This window comes from Heterocephalus glaber, unplaced genomic scaffold (assembly GCF_053883595.1).
Source record: "Heterocephalus glaber isolate CG9 unplaced genomic scaffold, H.glaber_assembly_v1.0 deba00001761, whole genome shotgun sequence".
NCBI classification, from domain to species: domain Eukaryota; kingdom Metazoa; phylum Chordata; class Mammalia; order Rodentia; family Bathyergidae; genus Heterocephalus; species Heterocephalus glaber.
The window spans coordinates 1,882,814-1,906,648 of NW_028258458.1; the positions used below are offsets into that span (position 1 = coordinate 1,882,814).

The window sequence follows — 23,835 nt, forward strand, 5'->3', positions numbered from 1 at the left end:
GATGGACATCTAAGCTGTTTTCCTAACTTACCTATTGTGAATTGTGGTTTTATAAACATGTATATGCACGTGTCATTTAATATAACTTTAATTCTTTTGATAAGATACATAGAAGAATATAGCTTGGTCAAATTGAGTTTCTACTTTTAGTTTCTTGAGGCATCTCCATCCATACTCCCATACTGGTTGTACTAGTTTAAATTCCCACCAGCAACGTAAAAGTATTCCTTTTCCCCACACCGTCAAAAGCATTTGTATATTTTGTTCCTTATGATAGCCATTCTTACTAGAGGAAGATGGAATTTGTGTTGTTTTGATTTACATCTCCCTAATGGCAAAAGATGTTCTAGATTTTTATTGTACTTTTTGACAATATGTCCCTCTTCTTCTGAGAAGTGTCTATTCAATTGTTCATTTTAAAAATTTATTATATATTACTACATTAAATAGTGAATACATTTATTGTAGGGAGTTGGTACATTTGCATGACATTTTAATTTTTTTACATACACTTCGTCCCTCCCCTCTCCCTTCATATCTTAGTCACCTTCCCATTTCACAGAGATTTGTCTATTTCCTACTGTCTTTTATTTTGCTATTTGATTTATTTTTACATTGGGTTTCTCATATAAAAGAAATCATATGATTTTTCAGCTTCTGTGATTTACTTCGCTTAAGGATTCAGGGTGCATCCATGTTCCTACAAGTGACTCAAATTTAATTTTCTTTATAGCAGAGTTAAGACTCCATTGTGTACAAATGCCACATTTCCTTTTTCCATCATTTGTCAATGAACATATAGGCCAGTTCCATGACTTAGCTATGATGAATTCTGCACCTACAAACATGAGTATGTATCACTGTAATATATCTTTAACTCTCAAGAAGATACCTAGAAGGGGAATACCTGGGTTGAGTGGAATTTCTAAGTTTTTAAACCAGTCTCCCTAATGATTTCCATAGTGATTGTACTAGCTTAAATGGCCACTAACAACGTAGAAAGGTTCCTTTTACCCCAAAGCCTTGCCAGAATGTTCTTGTTCCATTTATTGATAGTCATTCTTTTAAAGAACGTCAGTTTTTTAATTTGCATTTCTCTAATCATCAGTGATGTTGAATTTTTTTCCAGATATTTATTGGCCATTTGTACTTCTTCTAAAAAGTGGTTATTCATTTCACTTTCCTAGCTTTTATTAGGTCTTTTATTCCGGGGGATTTTTTTTAGTTCCTTGCATGTTCTAGATATTCTCTGTCTGAGGTGTAGCTGACAAAAATTTTTTCCAATTGTGTATGTTATCTTTTCACTCTGATTTTTTCTATTGCTGTGCAAAAGCTATTTAATTTGACACAATCGCATGTGTTGTTTCTTGGTGTTATTTCTTGTACAACTGTGGTTCTGTTCAAAAAGTCCTTGCCTATGCCTATATGTTCAAGAGTTTTACCATTTCACTTTCCAGCAGGTTAAGTGTTTCTGTTTTAATGTTTAGATCTTTGATCCTTTTTATTTTACTTTAGTATATGGTAGGAGACATGGGTCTTACTTCAATCTTCTGTATGTGAATACTGTTTTTCCAGCACCATTTGCTAAAAAGGCTGTCTTTCCTCTAGGGCATGTTTTTGGCCTTTTGTCAAAGATCACATGGCTGAATAGGTAAATGGTTGTTTCTGCATCCTCTATTTCATGGCTCCACATGTCCTTTTTTTTCCAGTACCATGTTTTTATCATTGTAACTTTCTAGTATAATTTGAAATCCAGGATCATGCCTCCTATATTGCTTTTGTTATCCATGATTGCTTTTGCTATTTTCAGTCTTTTCTACTTCTATATGAATTTTAGAATTATTCTCCCTAGTTCTATGAGGAATGCTGTTGGTGTTTTTATTGGATTTGGATTAAATTTATGTATCCGTTTTGAGAGCATGGTCATTTTGATAATGTTGGTTCTTCGTAGCAAGGTACAGGGGGTGTCTACTTTCTAATGTCCTGTTCAGTCTCCTTTTTGAGAGTACTGTAGTTTTTGTTATAAAGCTCTTTTACTTTTTTATTATGTTAATTCTAAAGTATTTGATTTTTCTTGCTGTTATTGTGAATGGTATTCTTTTCATAATTTCTTTTTTGGTCGGTTCATTTTTGGTGTATACTTTTTAGTATTAATGTTGTATGCTCTTACATTGCTGAATTTGGTTATTAATTCTAGGACTCATTTGGTGGAATTTTTGGATGTTCTATGTAAAATACCATGTCATTTGTAAACAGTGATAATTTGATTTCATTCTTCCCTATATGTACCCCATTCATGTTTCTCTTGCTTGATTGCTCTAGTTAATATTTTCAGTACTACAATGAAGAGGAACGGTTATACTGGACATGCTTGTCCTGTTCTGATTTTGAAGAAAAAGGGTTTTTATTTCCCCATTTAATATGATGTTGACAGTAGCTTTGTTGTAAGTGATTTTATCAGACTGAGGTAGAATCCTTCCAAACCTATTTTCTTAAGAGTTAATCATATATGGATGTTATACTTTGTCAATGGCTTCTGCATCTATTGAGATGATCATGTGATTTTTTTCCTTGCTTCTGTTTATGTAATGTTTAAAGACCTTCCTTGCTCCTTGGATTGAAACCTGCTCGATCATGGTGCATGAACTTTTTGGTTTGTTGCATTGTTTGCCAGTATCTTGAAGAGTTTTCACCTATGTTCATCAAAGAGATTGCTCTATAGTTTGTATTTTTAGTTGGGTCCTGATCTAGTTTGAGTCAATATATGACTACCTTCCAGGAAGGAGTTTGGAAGTCCTCCTTCTCTTACAATTTTATTAAAGAGTTTAAGAAGTATTATTTCCTCCCTGGATGGCTTGTAGAATTCAGCAGTGAATGCATCAGGTCTTATGCTTTTCTTTGTAGGGTTCTTACTGTTTCAACTTCCTTGATTGTTATTGTTCAGTATTTTTGTTTTCTTGGTTGTTTTGATAATTCATATGTCTAGAAATTTATTCATTTCTGCAAGATCTCCAATTTGTTGGAGAACAGTTTTTCATAGTAGTTGTTAATGTCCTGGATTCCAGTAGTATATATTGTGACTTTATTTTTTAAAATTTTAATTGCATTGATGTGGGCCTTTTCTTGTTTTGGTAAGTTTGGCTAAGGGCTTGTCTATTTTGATTTAAAAAATCAGCTACTCAATTCCTCGATCCTTTGTATTGTTTTTAGTTTCAATTTCATTAATTTCTGCTCTGATCCTTATGGTTTCCCTTCTTGTTCTAGGTTTTGGCAGTTGTTTTTGTAGTTTGGGGGGGGGGTACATCATTAGGTAGATTATTTGACCTTGCTGTTTTTTATAAGCATCATAGTAATAATTTTCTCTTTTAGAACTGCATTGTTTCATGTAGGTTGTGTTATGTTGTACTGGCAAAATCATTTGATTCTAGAAGTGTTTAATTTCTTCATTGACTTCTGTGACTCACTGAGTATTTAGGGGTGTGTTATTTAATGCCCACATGTCAGTGAAATTTGTGTGGTTCTTTTTATAATTGACTTTTGGTTTCATTGTGCTATTATCTGATAGTATATATGGAATCATTTTTATATTTTTGTTATTTATTTAATCAGGTTTTATGGACTAGTATGTAGTCTATTTTGAAGAAAGTTCTGTGCACTGCTGAGAATGTGTGTTCTGTTGTGGTATGGCTAGAAAACTCTGTAGGTATCTCTTAAGTCCTTCATTTAAAGGTGTGGTTCAGTTTTGATCTTTCTTGTTTAGTTGATCTGTTGCTCTGTGAAAGAGGGGTTTAAATATCACCCACTATGTTATGCTGGTGTTTGATTTTTTTAATCTCTTCTTGTCAAATTGTTCCCTAATTTAATACATAGTAATGTTCTTTGCACCTTTTGACCAGTTTTAGCTTGAAGTTTATTTTTCTGAGAATAAAACTGCTACCACTCTTGCTTTGAGGGTCCTGGCACAGGAAAATAGTATTTTATTTTATTTTATCATCCTTTGATTTTTAGTGTCAATTTCTTTTTGGATTAGATGAGTTTCTTGAATGCAACAGACCATTTGATTCTATTTTTTGATCCAGTCTGCCAATCTGTGTCTTTGAGAATTAAGGCCATATATGTTATTACCGAAAGGTGTTGACTTATTCCTATCATTGCATTCTTTTTGTCTTGTTATTGAATTTTTCTTTTTAACTGCTCACTTTGTTTGATGCATTATTTCCAGCTGATCTTTTGCCTGTTTTGGCTTCATTGTCTTTCAAAGACATTTTTTATTACTTTTGAATGATAGTTTGTGGTGTTCCTTATCCATTCATCTGTTGGTGGAAATATAGGCCACTTCCAAGATTTAGCTATTGTGGATTGTGCTGCTATAAATATGAGTATGCATGGATCACTGAAACGATGTCTTTTACTCTTTCAGGAAGATTTCCAAAAGAGAAATACCTGGCTCTAATGGAATTTCTAGTTTTTTTAAAGGTATCTCCATACTGATCTCCATAGTGGTTGTACTAGTTAACATCTCTACCAACAGTGTAGAAGGGTTCCTTTTCCCCTACAGCCTCACCAGCATCTATTATTTGATTTTTTTTGATGATGGCCATTCTTTCTGGGTTAAAAGGGAAACTCAGTATTGTTTTAATTTGCATTTCTCTGATGGGCAGAAATACTGACCATTTCTTCATGTATTTATTGGCCATTTGTGCTTCTTTGAAATGTCTACTCATTGCACTTGCCCATTTTGATTGGGTCTTCTATTTTGGTGATTTAATGTTTTTGAGTTCTACATATATTTTAGATATTACTCCTCCATCCAACTAATAGCTGGCAAATTTTTTCCAATTCTGTAGGTTGTCTTTTCATTTTTTTTCATTTTTCATTTTTTATTACTTTTGAATGATAGTTTGTGGTGTTCATGTAGTTCTCAAAGTGTTGTCATGAAATGTCCTTATTTCTCCATCAATTTTGACAGTTTTGCACAATATACCTATTAGCTTGGTTTTAAGTTGTTTTCTTTTAGAGCTTGAAAAACTTCAAGCTCTTCTGGCCTTCACAGTTTGTGTTCAAAAGTCTGCTCTCACCCTAATGCATTTACCTTAATAAGTGATGTGTTCCTTTTCTCTGACAGTTTTTAAGATTTTTTTTGTTGAACATGCAAGATTTTGTCTATGATATGTCATGTGAAGTATCTTCATCACAGTTATTAGGCATTCTGAAAGCCTCAATTTCCTGTGTATAGTTTTCCCTTATACTTGGAAAGTTTCCTGGTATTTCTGTAAAGATTTTTTTTTTTTGGTACCGGGGATCGAGCTCAGGTCCTTGCACTTGCGAGGCAGGCAGCAGAACCACTGAACTAAATCCCTGGGCCTGTAAAGAGATTTTTAATTTCATGTATGCTGTCCTCTAACTCCTCTCCAACTCCAATTAGTGTTAGGTTTGTCTTCTTACCATCCTTCAGTAGCTGTTGAATAATTTTTTTCCTGCTCTCCTGTCTTTAACGCTTCTCTTCACATTGGTCATTTATGCTGTTTATGAATTCTATAGAATTCTTTATCTCTGGGATCAACCAAGATGAATCAAATCAAAGAAGGGAGGAAACAATAACTACACCAAGCACAATAAAAACAGAAATAAAGATACAAATTTCACAGTTGTAGCATTCACCCCGAGATTTTACAGTTCCCTCCATACTAGAGTGTTGATCTGACTGTGAGCAGTCAAAAAGTTTCCCTAAAGGCCACATAACTGCCTCTCTGAAGCCATGAGGGCTGTTGCTCCCTCTGAATGTGTCCTGGTTACAAGCTGTGCCCCAGATGTGATCCACTGCAGTCCTCTATAGATCCAATAACCTTAACTGATGAGGCAGGATATTTATCGTGGGTGTTTGTCTTCCATCCACATGCTTTTAATATATGACCAAAAGGCCACGGGCCCAGGTACTGTTCATCATCTCTGCCCACGGAGATCTGTCTCCACTCCATCCACAGAACCTAGTGCCACACCTAGGCTCAGCTAAGGACCCCTTTTGCCAGTGTGAGGCATTTGGTCAGGACTTTTCAGTTTCAGGCCTTTCCAGTGGTGGAGAGACAATAGAAGACCCACTGTTTTGGCCTGGCCAAACTACCCTCTGACTTTTGCACCAGCCTCTGTCTCTCCTCTCACAGAGCCCCCAGTCCTCTACTCTGCATTGTCACCATCTTGGGTCTCCCAGTGTTCTACAGTCCCCAGCAAGCAGGTGCGGGGAGCCCTTCATGGGAGCCTACAGACAAGTGTAGGTCATGTTCTGAATGCTCCATTAATAGGATTCCCATTGTATGTGAGGGTAATGGGTGGCTTTTTTCCTGTATCAGTCAAGCATTTCCTCTTGCCATACTCCTGATGCTCACTGGCACTGGAGTGCTGTTTACAAGGTCCAAGTACATAGTAGTTTGTTCCAACCCACAGTGCTTTGGCTTCTCGGGATATGTCTCACTTGCTTTGCCCAGTAAAGAATTGTGGTTTTGAGTCCAATCACCCAGGCTGTCACTGAAGGGCCAGCTTCCTCCCTCAGTCCAATCCTCTCCCAAGATGACATGTACACCAGGTCTGCTGCGTGGTATGCAGTACCATGACACAGGAGTGGTGGTTTTCCCGCACACACTCCCTAATCACTGGATTTTAGGCGAGCTAAATTTTCATTTATCATTCCTTATCAAACTTTATCTCTTGCCCCTACCTTAGGGTCTCTGCTTTTCTCTAGCACCAATTTGGCACCGTTACTGTCACCCTCAAGGCAGCTATCTTCTCTCCCCAAGTATGTCTTTTAAAATGTTTACCTAATTAAGTGGACTGCTCATTACAATTTTTTAAAATGAAACAAAAAGCCATTAACCATTAAAATTATAAATATTTAATATTCTTTTCAGTACTGTTCTATAAAAATTTGAAATATCTCTAATAAAATGTGAGGTTTTGTGTACCCATACACCTTACATGGGTACAAAGAATATATAATCAGATTCCGCTGTATGCCTGTTTCCTAAATACACTGTCAGAATTTTCTGTCAAAATTCCATAGCATTGGTTTATGTATAAATTTTCTTAAAATTGTATTGCTCTACCAATTCATGATTACTATAACAGATTTAATTTGTATGAAGTACCTACATTTAGGTATAACATTTTAAATGATATATATTACCTAAAGACTGAACTGCATTTTATTTACCAATTTCCTGTAACAAAAATCCAACCAAAATTCTATGCTTCTCTCATTACACCCGTGAAAATTTCTGTCTATGTGCATGGATTGTAATTATGAAATCCAGCCCATGCTTAGACTGTATTATTGCTTATATTTTTTCCCAAAAGAAAAAAAAAAGCTATCAATTATATTTTTATTGAGGTATTAAATGAGAAAGTCTCTGGTAATAATTATTCTATGATAGCTTCATGTGAAATCTCTCCATATAGAGAATATTTTTATATCTCAGATTTCCATTCGGTCCTAAAATTCTGTGAATTTTTATTCATAGAAAGCTGTAGAACCTACAGATCTTGCATCATTAATGTCCTTGTAAACCAGATTCTAACCTGTTTCACAGATCAACTTGCTGAATCTCAACAAAGAATTGATGGTTTGGCACAGTTAATTCATCTGTACTCAATCAAGATTGACAAAAAGACAAGCACTCCTGCAGGCTGACAAGAGCCCTGAGACTAGAAACAGTGTACCAAGTTTGGGGGCCACATCTTTCAAATATTCACTATGTAGTATGTGTAAACCACTCCATTTCTCTGTGCTGATTTTCCTTATCTGGAAATAAAGAGAACACTCTTTTCTAGAGATGTAGGGCACTTAAAGGAGGCCAAACAATATTTGTCCACTGTTTTGTAATAAGTATGTCATTATTAGAATTTGTTAAATGTATTGATATAAAACATATATAATAGACTTCATTTGATGATATGCCTATCTTAGTCTACATTCTCCAAAGAAGATGATGAATCTGGGTGGAGACACAGGCACAGAGTCCACTAAACTGGGACCAGCAGCCAGACGGGTGAATGATACAGGCTGGTGATGTACATTTGTCCAGCCTTGAGAGCTCAGTCTACAGAGCTCTTCAGTAGCCAAACTGATCCACACTATTCTCTGACATCTAAGTCTTGTAGAAAGCACAAGCACCAGCAGCCCTGATCTCAGTGAATCTTTCAGAGACTGAGTGTCCAAACTGCAACCCAAAACCCAATCATTTATCACAAAGTGCCAACACTGCAATTAAACCTGAATACTGAGCGATTCGTTTAGAAAAAATACCATGGCAACTTGCCTTGCATGCTGTCAGAGAGAACACTATCTCAGGAATTACAAGTTTTCACTATCAAAACCTTTATGGTAATTTCAGCAGAAATTAATAAATACAAGACAGGAAAGCGCATGGTTTCATATGCTGTTTTCACACTTTATTCTTTGTCCTTGCACATGGCTAGGATTTGGATCCAATATTTTGATAGTAAAAACTTCTAATTCCCATAATCTGTAGATTCTCACAGTAAAAAGCGGGGAAGGAGAAATGCTGGCTAGGCAACCTCCAGCATCTGATATGTGACCCCCCCCCCAAAAAAACCCAGTGTCCACATCTTAATGACCAAACACTTAAAGAACAATGAACAAACCAAATAAAAGACTACTCTCCTATGAAAACATAAACTTCAAACCCCACATGGGTCCAAAAGTCTTTTAATGGAAATATTATTTCCATCTGGGTCAAATATATATATTATATATATACATATATATGTATATAATAAAAAAGTAAATATATGGTTTCTCTCACATAAAAATTCAAAGTATAAATTATTTAAAGAGCAACATAAATGATAGGAAACAGGGAGGTAGACTTCGTGGAGATAAGGAGTCTAGAGGTGGGGGAGATGGGAGGGAGAAAGGGGAAGTAAAAAGATCATGATGTAGTATGTGCATGCACTAATCCCCTACAATGAATGTGTATTATGTATAGCAAACATCTATCAAGAAGAAACTTTAAAAAATGTACCTCATACAAAATATGTGGCTACAGCTAAGGTAAATTTATCCCCATAAATTTAACACCTGCCTATTAAAAATACTGGAACTTAGGAAGTACTCAGTTTACTTTCAAGGATGAGCCCTAGATCCTTTTAGTATGAATTTTTTGATAAATAATAAGTGAAGTGATGCTCAGGGAAGTTTTCCTACATGGTTTTCATACACAAGGTTCCTCTCAGGTATGCTCTAGTCTTCCAAAGAATAAGCAATGTTCTACTTTCTCATAGTCACAAGGTGATTTAACAAGCTGCCTATGATAATGACTCTTGCACACATTGCTGTATTCCTGATCTTCATATTTTTCCTCTATTGTGGATTTTCACATGTCTTCGAAGGTAGGCTGCACAAATAAAGGCTTTCCCACATTCCTTACATTCATATGGTTTCTCTCCTGTGTGGCTTTTCACGTGTCTTTGAAAAGATGAAGGACACCTGAAGGCTTTCCCACATTCCAGACATTCAAAGGGTTTTTCTCCAGTGTGCATTCTTGCATGGATGGTTAGGTATGAGGAATGTCGAAAAGCCTTCCCACATTCCTTGCACTCATATGGTTTTTCCCCTGTGTGCATTCTCATATGGAAGCTGAAGGCTGAGAAATACATAAAGGATTTCTCACAATTCTTACATTCATAAGGTTTCTCTCCAGTGTGAGTTCTTCTGTGAACTGTAAGCTGGGAGGAACTAATAAAGGCTTTCCCACATTCCTTACACTGATAAGGCTTCTCTCCACTGTGAGTTCTCAAGTGTTCGGTGAGGGATGAGGAACGACTGAAGACCTTCCCACACTCCTTACACTCATATTGTATCTCTCGGGCATGATCTCTCACATGTGCTTTAAAGGATGAGGGACAACTGAAGGCCTTCCCACATTGTTTACACTCATATGGTTTCTCTCTACTCTGATTTTTCACATGTGTATACAGGGAAGTGGGAAGATAGAAGGCTTTTCCACATTCCAGACATTCATAGGGTTTCTCTCCAGTGTGTTTCCTCATATGGATGCTCAAGGAGGAGGGGCAATTGTAGGTTTTCCCACAGTCCTTACATTTATATGGTTTCTCTCCAGTATGTGCTCTCATATGTCGACTGAGTTTTGAGGACTCACTGAAGGCCTTCCCACACTCTTTGCATTCGTAAGGCTTCTCTCCAGTGTGAATTCTGATATGTGTTATGAGGTGAGAGGAAGAACTAAAGGCCTTCCCACATTCCTTGCATTCATACGGCTTATCCCCACTATGAATTCTTTTGTGTTGGGAGAGTGATGAAGGACAACTAAAGGCCTTCCCACACTCATCACATTCACAAGGCTTATCTCCACTATGAATTCTTTTATGTTCAGTGAGATAAGAAGAAGTACTGAAAGTTTTCCCACATTCCTTACATTCATAGTTTACTTTTCCACTGTGAATTTTCATATGTGCCCTAAAGAATGAGGAACAACTGAAGAGTATGGCACACTCCTTACATTCATAGGGCTTCTCTTCAGTAGGAGTCTTCATATGCTTTTTAAAATAAGCAAGAAAATGGAAGGTTTTCCCACATTCCTGACACTGGTAGGGTTTGCTTCTGGTATGAGATCTGATGTGATTCTTAAGGGATGAATGGCACAGGAAGGCTTTTCCACACTCATGACATTCATAGGAGTTTACTTCAGTAGTTCTCTTGAGCACATTAAGATTTGGAATTTGTTCACTTTGATTTTCTTCATTACATTCATAGACGTTCTCCACCATGTGACTTTTAAAAATGAAAGGGACATTATTAGTAATAATTTTTTACCATTGTCAGTGAGTGTACATGCTTTACTTTCCCTGTCAATTTACAAGATGAATGTTCTCATGGATAGCTTTAGCACAGCCAATAGTTTCACTACATTTTTGACTTACGGCAATTTTGTGATGAATGATTACTAATGAAATATGTGTAAAAAACTCAGTCTCATTTGTAGGAAAAAGTTTACAGACAAAATTATTTGTGAAATCACAACTTTTGACTTGGGCATATGTAAACACATTTCTTAAATCTCAAGACATTTTAATTCTCTCCTGAGGAACTACTTTCTCATCTGTGAAGGACACTCACCTCAAAAGTCTCCCATGGCTTTTGTTCTTCTCATCAATACCATAGTGTTCCCAGTTTGCATGTAAAATGGAGAACCAAGAACCATTTCTATTGAATCTTATGACTTTTTGTTCATTAGATACTTTTTCTAAATTATTATCAGGCAGAACAACTGATTCATTAGTTTTAAGTAGAATCTTAAAACCTGAAACAAAAGAGTGAAACCATCAGTGAGAAAAAAAAAAAAAAATCAGTGAAACCATCAGTGACTTTTAGCACTGTGGCTGTTTCAAGATTTTGATATTAACAGGGATGGGGTAACATAGTTTGCAATTCACTAAGAAACAGTTCTGTGAAGACTGACATTGATGGTAACAAGTGGAACAGTATTAGGAGAGCAGAACAGAAAGGGGTTGAATAAAATGCGTATACCAAATACTAACTTTAAAAAAGCCAATAAAGCCTTTACAAAAGATAAGGTAAGTAAGAGAGGACAGATAAAAGGTTAAAATAATTAGCTGGGCACACATGCCTGTTATCCTAGCTAGCACTCAGGGAGGCTGACACAGGAGGATCTCAAGTTCAACTCCCCCCTGGGCAACTTTTGAGACCCTGCTTCAAGATTTGAAAAATAAAAAAGGGCTGGGGATGTTGCTCAGTGTTAAAGTGCCCAAGTGTGTAATAAATAAATAAGCTGAAGTATCTGTGGATGATTAGCCTCCTCAAGCAGAATAGAAAAGATGCTCCCCATATAGGTCATCAGGGAAATGCAGATTAAAACAGTGATATTCTACTATTGGCCTATCAGAAGAGTGGCAAAATCAAATGCTGACAAGAATATGGAGTAATAGGATCTCTCACTAACTGTTGGCAGGAATATAAAATGGCACAGCTGCTTGGAAAACATTATGATGGTTTTTTACAAAATTAAGCATATTCTTATCATAGGTTCCAACATCATCTGTGCTTAGTATTCACCCAAAGGAGCTGAGAAAACTTATGTCCACACAAAAACCTACACATAAATGCTTTGACAGCTTCATTCCTCATTGCCAAAACATGGAAGCAAACAAGATGCCTCACAGTAGGTAAGTGGATAAACTCTAACACATCCGGACAACAGAATATTATTTAGCACTAAAAAGAAATGAGCTATCAAGTCATGAAAAGGCATAAAAGAAACTCAACTGCACATGAGTAAGTGAAAGAAGCCAATCTGAAAAGGCAGCATATGACCTGATGACCTGATTCCAACTATACAACATCCTGTACAAGGCAAAATGACAAGAGACAGTACAAAATCAGTGGCTGACAAAGGGTTCAGGGAGAGGGAGGGATGAATAGGTAGAGCACACAGAACTTTTTAGGGTAGTGAAACTACTCTGACACTATAATAGTGGATATATGTCACTGTACATTTTTCCAAAGCCACAGAATATACAGCATAAGTGAACCCTAATGGAAACTACAGACTCCATTGTAGTAGTGAAAATGTGTCAATGTAGGTTCAACTGTAACAAACACACCATCTGGTGGGAAATGTTGAAAGTGGGGAAAGAGGAGGGGGAAGGAGCACATATAAAAATCTCTCTACCTTCTGCTCTAACTTAAAACATGAACATAAACATGCTCTAAAAAATTAAGCCTATTAAAATGTCTCCTCAGAATCTCAGAATGTTACCATATATGGATAAAAGGTCTTTGAAGATATTATCAATGTAAGATGTTATTCTGGATGAAAGTAGGCCTTAAATCTAATAACTGGTGTCACTATAAGGAAAGTGATTTAAAACAGCCACACAGGAAAGAAGACTGAGGCAGAGACTTGAGTGCTAAGTCAAACCAAAGAACACCAAGGACTGTCCATGACCACTAGAAGCTGAGAAGAGACAAGGAGAGACATTTTCCCTAACCCCTCAGAGAGTACCACCCGGCTGACACCATGATTTTGGACTTCCAGCATTCAGAAAGATGACAGAATAAACTTCAGCTGGTTAGCCACCAGTGTGCGGTACTTTGTTAGAGAAGGCCTCAGAAAATAAGACAGTTGGCTTCCTCAGACCAATTCCCAAATCATTCAACCAAAGCATAAATCCCGCGATACTCCCTAATGCCCTCTCACTAAGATGCCACACAATTCCTCGTAGGGAATGCTCTTCTATGCTGCGCTGAGAAACAAACCCAAGTTGCTTATTTATAAGCATATCCCTGGTGGTCTTTTGGCAAACAGCATTCACAACAGTAAAATCCTCAGAAGGTTTCAAATCATCTTCCCTTGCTCCAAAATGACCCCGTCATGCCCAGGCTTTCAACAATAAGTTCAAGCGTTTCCACCACAAGAAAAATAAACTGGAGGTCTAAAACACTGGTGTTTATTTACATGATAAAACCTCTCCAGACAAGAATACCTGGGGGTCAGTGAGCATATCTGCCTTACTTATCAATGCATTCCCCTTCTTCAGCTCAAATCCCAGAACAAGGTGAATTGGAAAAATAATCTGTTTTCTAAACGACATGAATGAATACTGCCATTCTTACCTAGGGAAGCCAGGTTCCGGAAGGTTTCCAGCATCACATCTCTGTAGAGTTTTCTCTGAGCAAGATCCAACAAAGCCCATTCCTCAGGGCTAAAGTCCACAGCCAAATCTTCAAAGGTCAGTGAATCCTAAAATAGCCACAATTTTTATTTTTTAGAAAAGTGCAAGTGCCTTATGTTGTACAAGAGGATGGAGGAGGCTGACAATACTGAGAATGGAGAATCAATTCAGAGAAAGTTCAGAAGATTGATTCTACTGTCTCCCGGAATCTACTGTGGGACTCAGTCAGAGATTGTTTTCCCTTTCCACCCACATACCCTTTCTAACTAATCAAAATCTCCGGCTAGGCTTAGCACTTTGAAAACGCTCAATTTCTTTCTCTGCAGTGTGATAGTAATGAGATTGAACACAGTCACTCTCAGAGTTGCTGAATACAGCACAAATACACACTTCTTATATACTATTACAGAGTTGCTGAATACATACTTCTCACACCAGATGTGTGGAAGATTTTTCTCATGAAAATCTGGGTGTCCTATAATTCAATAAAATTCTCACAATGTCTACCCAGAGATAGTATCACCCAACATAATGGTGGCTCAGTCCCACAACACTGTTCTCAAATTCTTCTGACCAACTGGCGATATAAAATAGATCCTGATATTCACACCTTCAGTTCAATCAATCTGCCAGAATGGCTCAAAGATGTCTACTGGCTAATTACAAAGAAGATTACAAGTTATACACATGAACAGGCAAATGAAGAGGTAGATATAGTAGAAAGAGGTACAGAATTTCCATACCCTGTTGGAACACCAAGCTCCAAGAACTTCCACTATGTTCCACTATGTTCAGCTACCCAGAAGCTTCCCTCTGCCAGTTAATCTTGAATGTCCATTTGAATGAATGAAGAGATTTCAGGAGAGGTGACTGGATTGTGAAGGCACTAGCCTCATCAATGGGTTAACTACTGTTGTGTTCAGGGGCTAATAGAGGAGGGGGCCAATTGGAAGAAGGTCATGGGGGGTGTGACCTAGGGAATTATATCTGGTCCCTGGCCTCATCCTCTTTGGCTTTGCCCTGTTTTCTGTTTTCTAGATGCCATGAGTGAGGCAGCTTTCTTTTCCCACACCCTTCTACCATGTTAGTTCTGCCTTACAGCCAGCAGATTGTGGACTGAAACCTTTGAAACACTAAGTCAAAACAAACACTTCCTTCTTTAAATTGGAAATGTCGAGTATTTTTGTCCCAGCAATGGAAAAGTGATTAATACATCCCAAACCCATTCTTCTTGAGTTCTTATGGAGGCTTCACTACTAAGCAAGACTGATGATTATTGGTAATGAACTTCAGTCCCCTCCCCTCCCCAATCTGGAGAAAGGTTGGAGCTAAAAGTTCCAAACCTTTAATCATCCCTTGCTCTTTCTAAACCAGCACCCATTCTGAGGGGCATCAAAAGGAGAAACAGGTCATGGCTGAAGACAAAGAAAGCAACAAGAAACCTTAACAGTGTCTTTCTGGCCCTTTTATCTTATCCAGGCTACTTAGAGCCAGTAGCACTCATACTCTTAATTCTAGTGCCCTGGAGCCTGGCACTGTACCAGGAATCAATCAGACACACCCGAGATCCACCCACCTCTGAAAAAGCCCCACCTATGAACACATGAGGCTCTGGGTGGACATCAAAACAAAAGCATTCTGCCCCTGCCCCCCGCCCAACAAAGACTCACGCACATCTCTTTATGAAAAAGGCATTTAGTCCATCTCTAAGAGTTGCCAAAGTCCTAACAGTTTTAACATTGCTGAAAAGTCCGAGTCCAAAGTCTCCTCTGAGATTTAAGACAAAGACTTAACTGTATCCTCATATACTCATTAGTACAGTTAAACACTTGTAATACTCAATGACATAAGATAACATTTCCATTTGAAAAGTTACACACAGGGGTATAGCAAGGAAAGAGAACAGAGGAAGCCTAGAATCCAACAAGGCAAACATTAAATCCCACAGCTCCACTTCCAGCATCCTCAGCAATCTGTGGCAAGTTGTGAACTCCAAAGGGGCTTGGGTGGCTCCACCCCTATGGCACTGTCAGTGGTTGTGGCTCCCAGGGCTTCTCTCTTGGGCAGCTCTGCTCTCTCCTTGCAGCTTTCCTCAGATGATTCACCTACCTGGCTTCTCCAAAATTCTGCAGTCTCTACTGCATCTTCGGGTTCACACTCTGCCTGGTCTCCCAAGCCTTCTTCTGAAATCTGGGTAGAAGCCTTCCAGATCCCACAACTCTTGCATTCCACATGCACCTAAAACCAGTGCCACATGGCTGTTGCCAAGGTCCACCACCAGCTGGAGCAGTAGCCAGGCTTCCTTCTCGTTTGGCTGTAGGGGTCAAGTCCCGGATCACTAAGCACTCCAAACCCAATCCTGAGAAACAAACTCTAGGCCACCACCATTGTGGAACATGGTGCTCTGTAGCTCTCTTCTTTAAGCAAATTCTTTCACTTTAGCAATTTTGAGGCTGCAAAGGGTAGAGTCCTGCTGCTTCTTGTGATGTCTCCAGACCATCTTTTCTATAATCCTGTTTTGTCTCAGCAATGTAGATATCCTCTACTCTATCTTTACAGTCCACAGCTTTACTGGTACTTCCTTTCTGGCCAAATTCCCAACATTTTAACTCACTGTGCTGGCCTCTTTGCTCTTGATTCCCAATACAGATCTGGCTAAAAGCCCCCAACAGTAGCCAAGCCACTGCCTCAACATTAGACTGTCTTGAAATTTCTTCTGCAAGATTCATTAGTACCACCCTTAATCTCAGTCTCAGGCAAAGTCTCTGGACCTGAAAAAAATGCAGACAAACTTTCTGCCAAGCCATAACACACATCATCTGGAGTCCAACAGCTCACATCCTTCTTTCCAGCAAAAACCTCCTCAGCCTGGTCTTTACTGGCAAAATTTCTACTAGCATTCTGGTCTTCTGAGCTCTAACCAGACTATCTCATCAAGTACAGCCTCAGGAATTCCAGCTCTACTTTTTCGCTGGCATCTCCAAACCTTCCAAACTCTTCTCACAAGCCAGTCCCAAAGACTCCTAAACCACATGGTCAGGTATAGTCACAACAAGGACACAAGAAGCCCACTTTTCTGGTACCACATTTTGTCTTAAGTACTTTTCTCATTGCTGAGAAAAAATACCTGACACTCAAAGTTAAAAGAGGAAAGGTTTATTTAGCTCAGTTTGTAGAGGTTTTAATCCATAATCCACTGACTCCAAGGCATGGTAGGAGAAACAGTTCAAGTTGGCGGACAGGAGATAGCAAAAGCAACAAGGAATCTTGACAGTGTCTTTCTGCCCCTTTTATCTTATCCAGACTACTTAGGATGGGTAGCACTCACACCCTTAATCCTAGTGCCCTGGAGCCTCCACCCACTTCTGAAAAAGCCCCACCTATGTTGACTGCCTGTGGCTTTGGTGGGACATCTAAACACAAGCCATAACAAGGGATTTAGAGGCAGAGGGAGAGAGGTGGGTGGGAAGGGGCAGAGGATTAAAAAAAGAAACAAGCCGTGTTATGTCTATGTCTGCTTTTGCACTAAAATGACAGTTTCTCTTTCTCTCTGACAATTTCTGGAATAGAAGTTCTATGTCATCCAAAGCCTAAAATACTTATCATGGTATCCAATACATTAACAGACTGGTAAGCTATGATCTAAATAGCTAAAGGACAACCTGGTGGAAGGGAAGTATTCCTTGGAGAATTATTACCTTCACTTACCTGTATCATATTTTTCTGTAACTCAGCATTTCTTCTTTCTTCCCCCATGTCACCTTCACAAAGAAAAGCAGGATACTGATAAGTTACAGGTAAGGGAGATGCCGAAAGAAGAACCCAAACCTCCCTGAAGTTCCCATACTCATGAACTCATGAGCCTGGATCCTGTAGTACATCAATTACAAATGAAAATTTACACACACACACAGTAACATACCCAGGCAAACATTCACTGATCTTGTAAATAATGTAGAAAAACCTTATCTAAAGCTAGAACACAATGCTCTGGTCCTTGCTAATCATAAAGAAGACACTTAAGAGTGACATTTTGTAAGCAAGTTAACTGATGTCTAAAAATATCCTCTTGTCAATTTTTCTATTATAACAAAAGACATAAAATTTATCAAGCAGTGCCTTCAACCATAGGAACAAATACTCCCTGTATCAAATCCATGAAAGCAGACTTCTGAGGGCTCAGTTCCAGAACTTACTTCTGTACCTGTTGTCAGGGTAGGGTTTTCCCCAAAACTAGTTTCTGAGCATCAACCCACTAAATTCCATATGTAGGACACAGAAAAATTTGTGTTTCTGTGATTCACATGCTTACTTTCCCTCTACAGTATACTAGTAGATCTGTGCTCCCCTTCAAAGTGGCACTGCAGCATTGTTTCACAAATTTGAAACATGGAAAATTCAAAAGTTCCTTCTGGAGTAAAATAGGTAGCATATGTGAAAGCCAGTAAAAAAAATAACACTTTACTGTTTTTATAATAGCAACCCTAATGTGATAATGACTTTGTAAAGAAATGTGCATATATTACTTACTTCTTATAGAAACTCTGTTAATCAGATATACCAAACAATTTAAAGTTGAGGAATCTTTGAAAAAATTGACTATCTACTCAATATTACCCAATTATAAAGCTGCTGAGGCAGAGTATGATTTCAAGTCTATTTGTATTTAAGCCTACATGTCCAAAGAGTTCATTTTTAAAACATAAATCTTACAACCTAGCTGTTATTAAAGCTCCTATTCTCTAACATTACCAGGATTTAATCTAGAACCCCATAGGGCACTTTGAAGAGCAACTGAGTGAAGCATTCCATTCAAATGTGCTCTGGGTTCCTTCTTCTAGGGCCTAGGAGCTAGGTAAGGATGTTTTCCTTAAGGCCTTTATTCCTGCCCTTTTGTTTCATACACATTTAGGTAACATTTACCCTGACCCTACAACATGAAATCATGGGGAATAAACCACTAAATAAAAGACAAATACTTAAGCACAAGGATTTTAATCTTTCAGGGCAGAGCAAAAAACAAAATATATCAGGTGGTACCACATGCTCTATTAAAATGCAGTCTATTAGGACTGGTTTGTGACAGATAGAAGCAGAAAATTAAAATAACTAGAAATCCATAGCCAGTTTAGCACATATATTTTTATCTTTATAAGCGCTATCAACTCCCAAAAGGGAAAAACAACTAGTATTTATGGACAAACAACTGATTTATGAGGTTGCAAAAAGGACTATACAAAAGTTTAAAAAGAATTCAAAATTAATAACTTTTTAAAAATAATAGAACCAGAGAACCTAAACATATACCCTTTGACAACTAATGCAACTGAAAAACTCAACAAATTTAAAAGCAAGAGAGCACAGACAAAAATAAGTTGTGAATAAGAATGAATCATATAGATAGATGAAATGAATTTCAAGACAGCATTACAATATTCCAACAATGATCTAAGAGGCACAAAATCATTACATTCAGTATTAAAGAAAACAAAAACAAAAACAAAAATCTAGGTGAAACACATGTCCACAAAGGAAAGAGAAGTTATAACTTTTACAAGCAGGTTCACCAGATAAGGAATGAATTCATAACTCCAGTGAGTAAAAAAATCTGTTTTCCTGGGTATTTCCATGACCTGAAAGAGTACAACTTTTTAAAAAAGTGTAATATTTTATGCACATTAAATGCAAATAATGTAAAAATATTACTACAGTTGAGAAATGAACTATGAGAATAAATCACAAACCAATTTTCTATGTAAGAATGAAGGACGCTTAAAAAAATGTAGTCATTAATATAATCAATTAATCATTAATAGAATTAACATAATTGATAATCAATCGTTAATACTAATTGAAAAAGATCATATGGTTCATCCCATTAGACACAAAACAGTGATTAATCTATTTCAATATCCATAGGTGACAGTAATTTATCCCACTAGGAAGAAAAATACTTATTAGGAAAAAAACCGACAGCAAAAACTTAATAGTGAAATGGCAGATTTGTTTTCTATGACATCAGGAATAAAGCTAGGATGCAAATTATATGCTATTCTCCAGTCAACTTCAAGTACAGGCAGGTGCAGCAGAGAAATCGAAAACAACAAAAAAGGAAAATGGAAGAAATTAAAATGAAAACGTTGAGACTGGTTAATTCTGTGAAATTCAAAGAACCTGTACCATTTTATTAATGATAAAATGGATTTGGCGGGGGCGGGCAAATTATGTAAAATAAATCAGTTCGCTTTTATGTATCTGAATACAGTGTGCCAAGCTGATGCTCGAAAGCAGAGGAACATTCAGATTCAACGCTATGCAATGTACCGGGAGAGGCGAGGCGGGGACCGAGCTCACCCAGCACGCAGAAATCCTGGGACCCGCGCAGCGACGGCGACGTGGAGATTCTCGTCCCCTGGCCCCAAAGCAGAGGTGCTTTCCCTTTCTGCAAAGTGAGAACAGGATGCATTTGGGAGACTATGATGGTGGTTCTCCAATTCCAGCCTGCAGGAGAATCGCCCCCCGCGGAACGCTCCCGGAACCCCGGATCCAGGGCCTGGGTCGCGGCGCCGAGGACGGGGCTGCTGAGGCTCAAGGAAGATCCCGCAACGGCGGGAGGCCGGCAGTGTCCAGACGGGAAGCGCTGAGGTGGACCCCTTTGACCACGGACACCCAGGCCCAGCCCTCCGCCTCCCTGCGAACACACAGCTAGGAAGCCCACTGAGAAAACAGTTACCTCACAGAGAAGAGGGATCAGGTGACGCGCTGGCGCTTTGCACATGCGCAGAGGCACACTTCCGCTTCCTGTTCCTGCCCAGACCGGCGAAAAGGGCGGGCCCCTGCTTGCCGGTTCTTAGACTGGGCCGCTCCTGAACAGTGGAGAACGACTGCTCAACGTATCAGTAGATAAGAGATACTAGTTACCTCAAGGGTTGAGAACAGAAAACAACGAGATCACTTGGAGGAGCAGAGAAAGATGACGGGCAAGATCTGTGACTCCCACAGATACACCTAAGTCGAACAGTTTATACTTGCAGCAAGCTACATTTGTTACCAATTTTTAACTTCAATCTGGGTCCTTTTTCCCTCTTGGAATTATGGAACCAGTAACAGGACCAAGGATCAATTGAGCAGCAAAGGAGACCGTTTTTCTTGGCAAAGCATAGATCTGATAGATTTGCAAATTAACATCTCTAACTTTCATAGATGTAGGGTAAAAAATGAGGGGGCAAGATAGGTTAATAAAAGAGATGGAATATTCATGTCTTTTCTGGTGGTGGACAGAGTTTTGTATCCCATCTCCCCCTCGATTGTCGCCCCTTCCCACTCCTGTTAACGGTTCTTTTTCTCCTTTTGCTCCTGTTATGATCATGGCCACTGTCAAATGTCAACTGTCATGGCATTAGAGTGCGTGTCATTTAGCATGCAGTTGGGATTATAATGAAGGTAGAGGATGTCTAGTGGTCACTCTACCAGACATCTTAGATCATTCAGTTTAGGCTAGCCCACCTGAAGAGAAACCTCTGGCGTATCTACATCCTGTCCTGAAATATAAGATTTAAGCAGGACAGAATTTCAGTTAACTAGGCAGTACAAAATTAGAGTAGGGTAACACCTTTACAAGAGCTAAAGAAACCAGGTGAGAGACTATAATACCTGTTTAAAACTATAACAGAAAAGGCTATTCAAGAAGGCAGGCAGGAAGGAATTACAGACATCACCCCTCCACCATTCTGAAGCACAGAGGCGCCCACCACTTGATAACTCAAGTTAAATCCTCTTCAAGTTAAGGCCTGGATTTTTTATTTTTAAATATAGCGCCAGGCCCTCTGCAGTGAAACCTGCTGAGCAGGGCCCCACAAGGCCTACTGCCAAACAAACCCATGGACCAACTGCCAAAAGTGTGCGGCCAGAAAGCAAAGAAACTGCTTGTAAAATCCCTCTCAAGTTCAGGCAGCAATAAGAAACAAGCACAAGGAGCAAGACTCCACCTACAGAGAAGCAGGACATGAATGCTAGCACAGGCCTTTGTCTTGGCATTCAGTGCTAAGGCCACCATGGGTTTCTACATAGTATCAAGCAGAAAATAAGGTACCTGCATGCAGAGCAGAGCTCACAGATGGAGCCTCTCCAGCCTCAGGCAGAGACTTACGTAGAATTGGGACAGACTAGTTTTGGCCTACATCATTGCCAGCCTTGGAGTGAGCCTGTAGAACACACATTCCTTCTCCCCCAAACTGCAGATCGCTGCAGCCGTAAGTCTCAGGAGCATCCCTGATCAGTATCATATTTGTCTCCATCACCCAGACCCCGATGCCAAGCAGTACAACTATCACAGATCAGACTGTAGAACTTCTTTAACAATAAGCAGTGAATACACCAATGGGCTGGACTCCTTTTCCAGTCCACTTCACCACCAGCTGCAACACGGACTTTGATGAACCCTTGAGAATGTGTGGGCCCTTGCACCTATGAGATTCAAATTCAGCCCAGCTCAGTATCAGTCTAGGTGCCCAAGGGATTGCCTTCACCAATACCTTACCAACCTGAGGCAGCATAGCATAAAGCAAGATCCCATTAGCTGGGTAGTAAGCTCAAGCATTGAAATTAGTGCCAGACTGGGTGAGATAAAACACTAGGTAGATCTTAGCACCTCTCATCCTCAGGCCTCCCTAAGGATGGAGTCTCTAGAACAACCCAGAGCCAAGGAAAAACACAGTCACAGCCTATTGAATTTCTCTTCCCGCAAGCACTGCCAGTGATTTGTTGCAGCAGTCTTAGGCCGAGTTCACTTCACTAATAGCTTATAGCTGTGGGGACCTTAATCCTTCCCAAGTGCTGTGCTGGGCTTGGAGCTCAGTGCATGACACAGCTTTGTGGCACTGATGGCCAGAGTGTGGCATAGTAGCCTGGGGGTATCCCTTCTACAGTAATTAGAATCGCTGACCATAGCCCAGTGATGTGGATAGGCCTACTTTTCTATCTGGGCCAACTTTTGCTCTATTGAGAGCTGGTAGCGATAGTCCACTATTTCCCTTTTTATTATCATTATTATGATTATTGGTACATGTTTGTAGTACGTAATGAATACATTCACCATGGGGAGTTGGTACATGTACATAATATTTTTAAATTCTTGTCTTTATACCCCCTCCCCTCCTTCCCCCTCCTGGATCTCTAGGGACACTTCTTCTACACACACACACACACACGCGCGCGCGCGCAGGTGCCCACACACATGTCCATACACGGATGTAGCACATGGTGATCATGTTCCTCATAGGGACTTGGTATATGTACACAGCACTTCACCATTTTTATCTAATTTCCCCACACTCCCTCCCCACTGCCACCCTTTCTCTGTTCACTTCCCAAATGCCCAAGATCTATCTCACTATGTCTTTTTATAAAAATCCTTTTATTGGTATATTTTAGTTACAAGATATGTTTATATTTGTCATTGGGTGCTTTTACCTGTACATGATGTATCTTATTTTTTGTATTTTCCCCCTTACCTGCGCACCCTTCACCCATCAAAGCATCCCTATTTACATAGATTTCCTTTCCATTGTTTTTTTCTTTTCTCATAATTGTTCCTTTCCCTTCTACCCTTTCCCATTCCCTTCCCACCACCCGTATACCTTTGGACGTTTTACCTATTTCAAATTATCAGTTATTCATTTTAATCATTTTAATCCTCATTTACACTTTCAGTTTCTCACACTAGAGAAACTATTCGGTATTTACACATGTGTGTCCTATTTATTTCATTTAAAAGTACGGCCTCAATATGCATTCATTTAGCTATAAATGTCTCTAGTTTCTCGTTCTTTATGGCTGAGTAGTACTCCATTCTATTAAAAAAAACCACATCTTTATTCAGTTTCCAGTTGATGGGCATTTGGGCTGTTTCCCAGCTTTAGCTATTACAAACTGTGCCACTATAAACATGGGTGCACATACATCACTGTGGTAATCTCTGGGGAAGATACCCAGCAGGGGAATAGCTGGGTCAAATGGGAACCATAGCCCTAGTTCTTTGAGGTAGCTCCATACTGATTTCCACAGTGGTTGCAGCAGTCTGCACTCCCACCAACAATGGAGAAGGGTTCC

At 38.9% G+C, this 23,835-nt stretch overlaps 1 protein-coding gene across 5 annotated transcripts in view; it reads right to left on the reverse strand.

Moving 5' to 3' along the window:
- LOC101716930 (zinc finger protein 699) overlaps positions 1-20,548 on the reverse strand; it is a 72,634-nt gene extending 52,086 nt beyond the window's left edge. The window contains exons 1-6 of one of the 5 annotated variants that reach the window (XM_004865298.4): positions 20,459-20,548; positions 20,080-20,167; positions 17,434-17,486; positions 13,667-13,793; positions 11,150-11,333; positions 647-10,804 (exon numbers count right to left, since the gene is read on the reverse strand). In XM_004865298.4, the coding sequence (XP_004865355.2) occupies positions 9,361-10,804; positions 11,150-11,333; positions 13,667-13,793; positions 17,434-17,486; positions 20,080-20,167; positions 20,459-20,503 (1,941 nt within the window). In that variant the 5' untranslated portion in view covers positions 20,504-20,548 and the 3' untranslated portion in view covers positions 647-9,360. The other 4 variants (XM_004865299.4, XM_004865296.4, XM_087202015.1 and 1 more) reach the window with 4 other exon arrangements.
- Between the last annotated feature and the right edge of the window lie 3,287 nt (positions 20,549-23,835).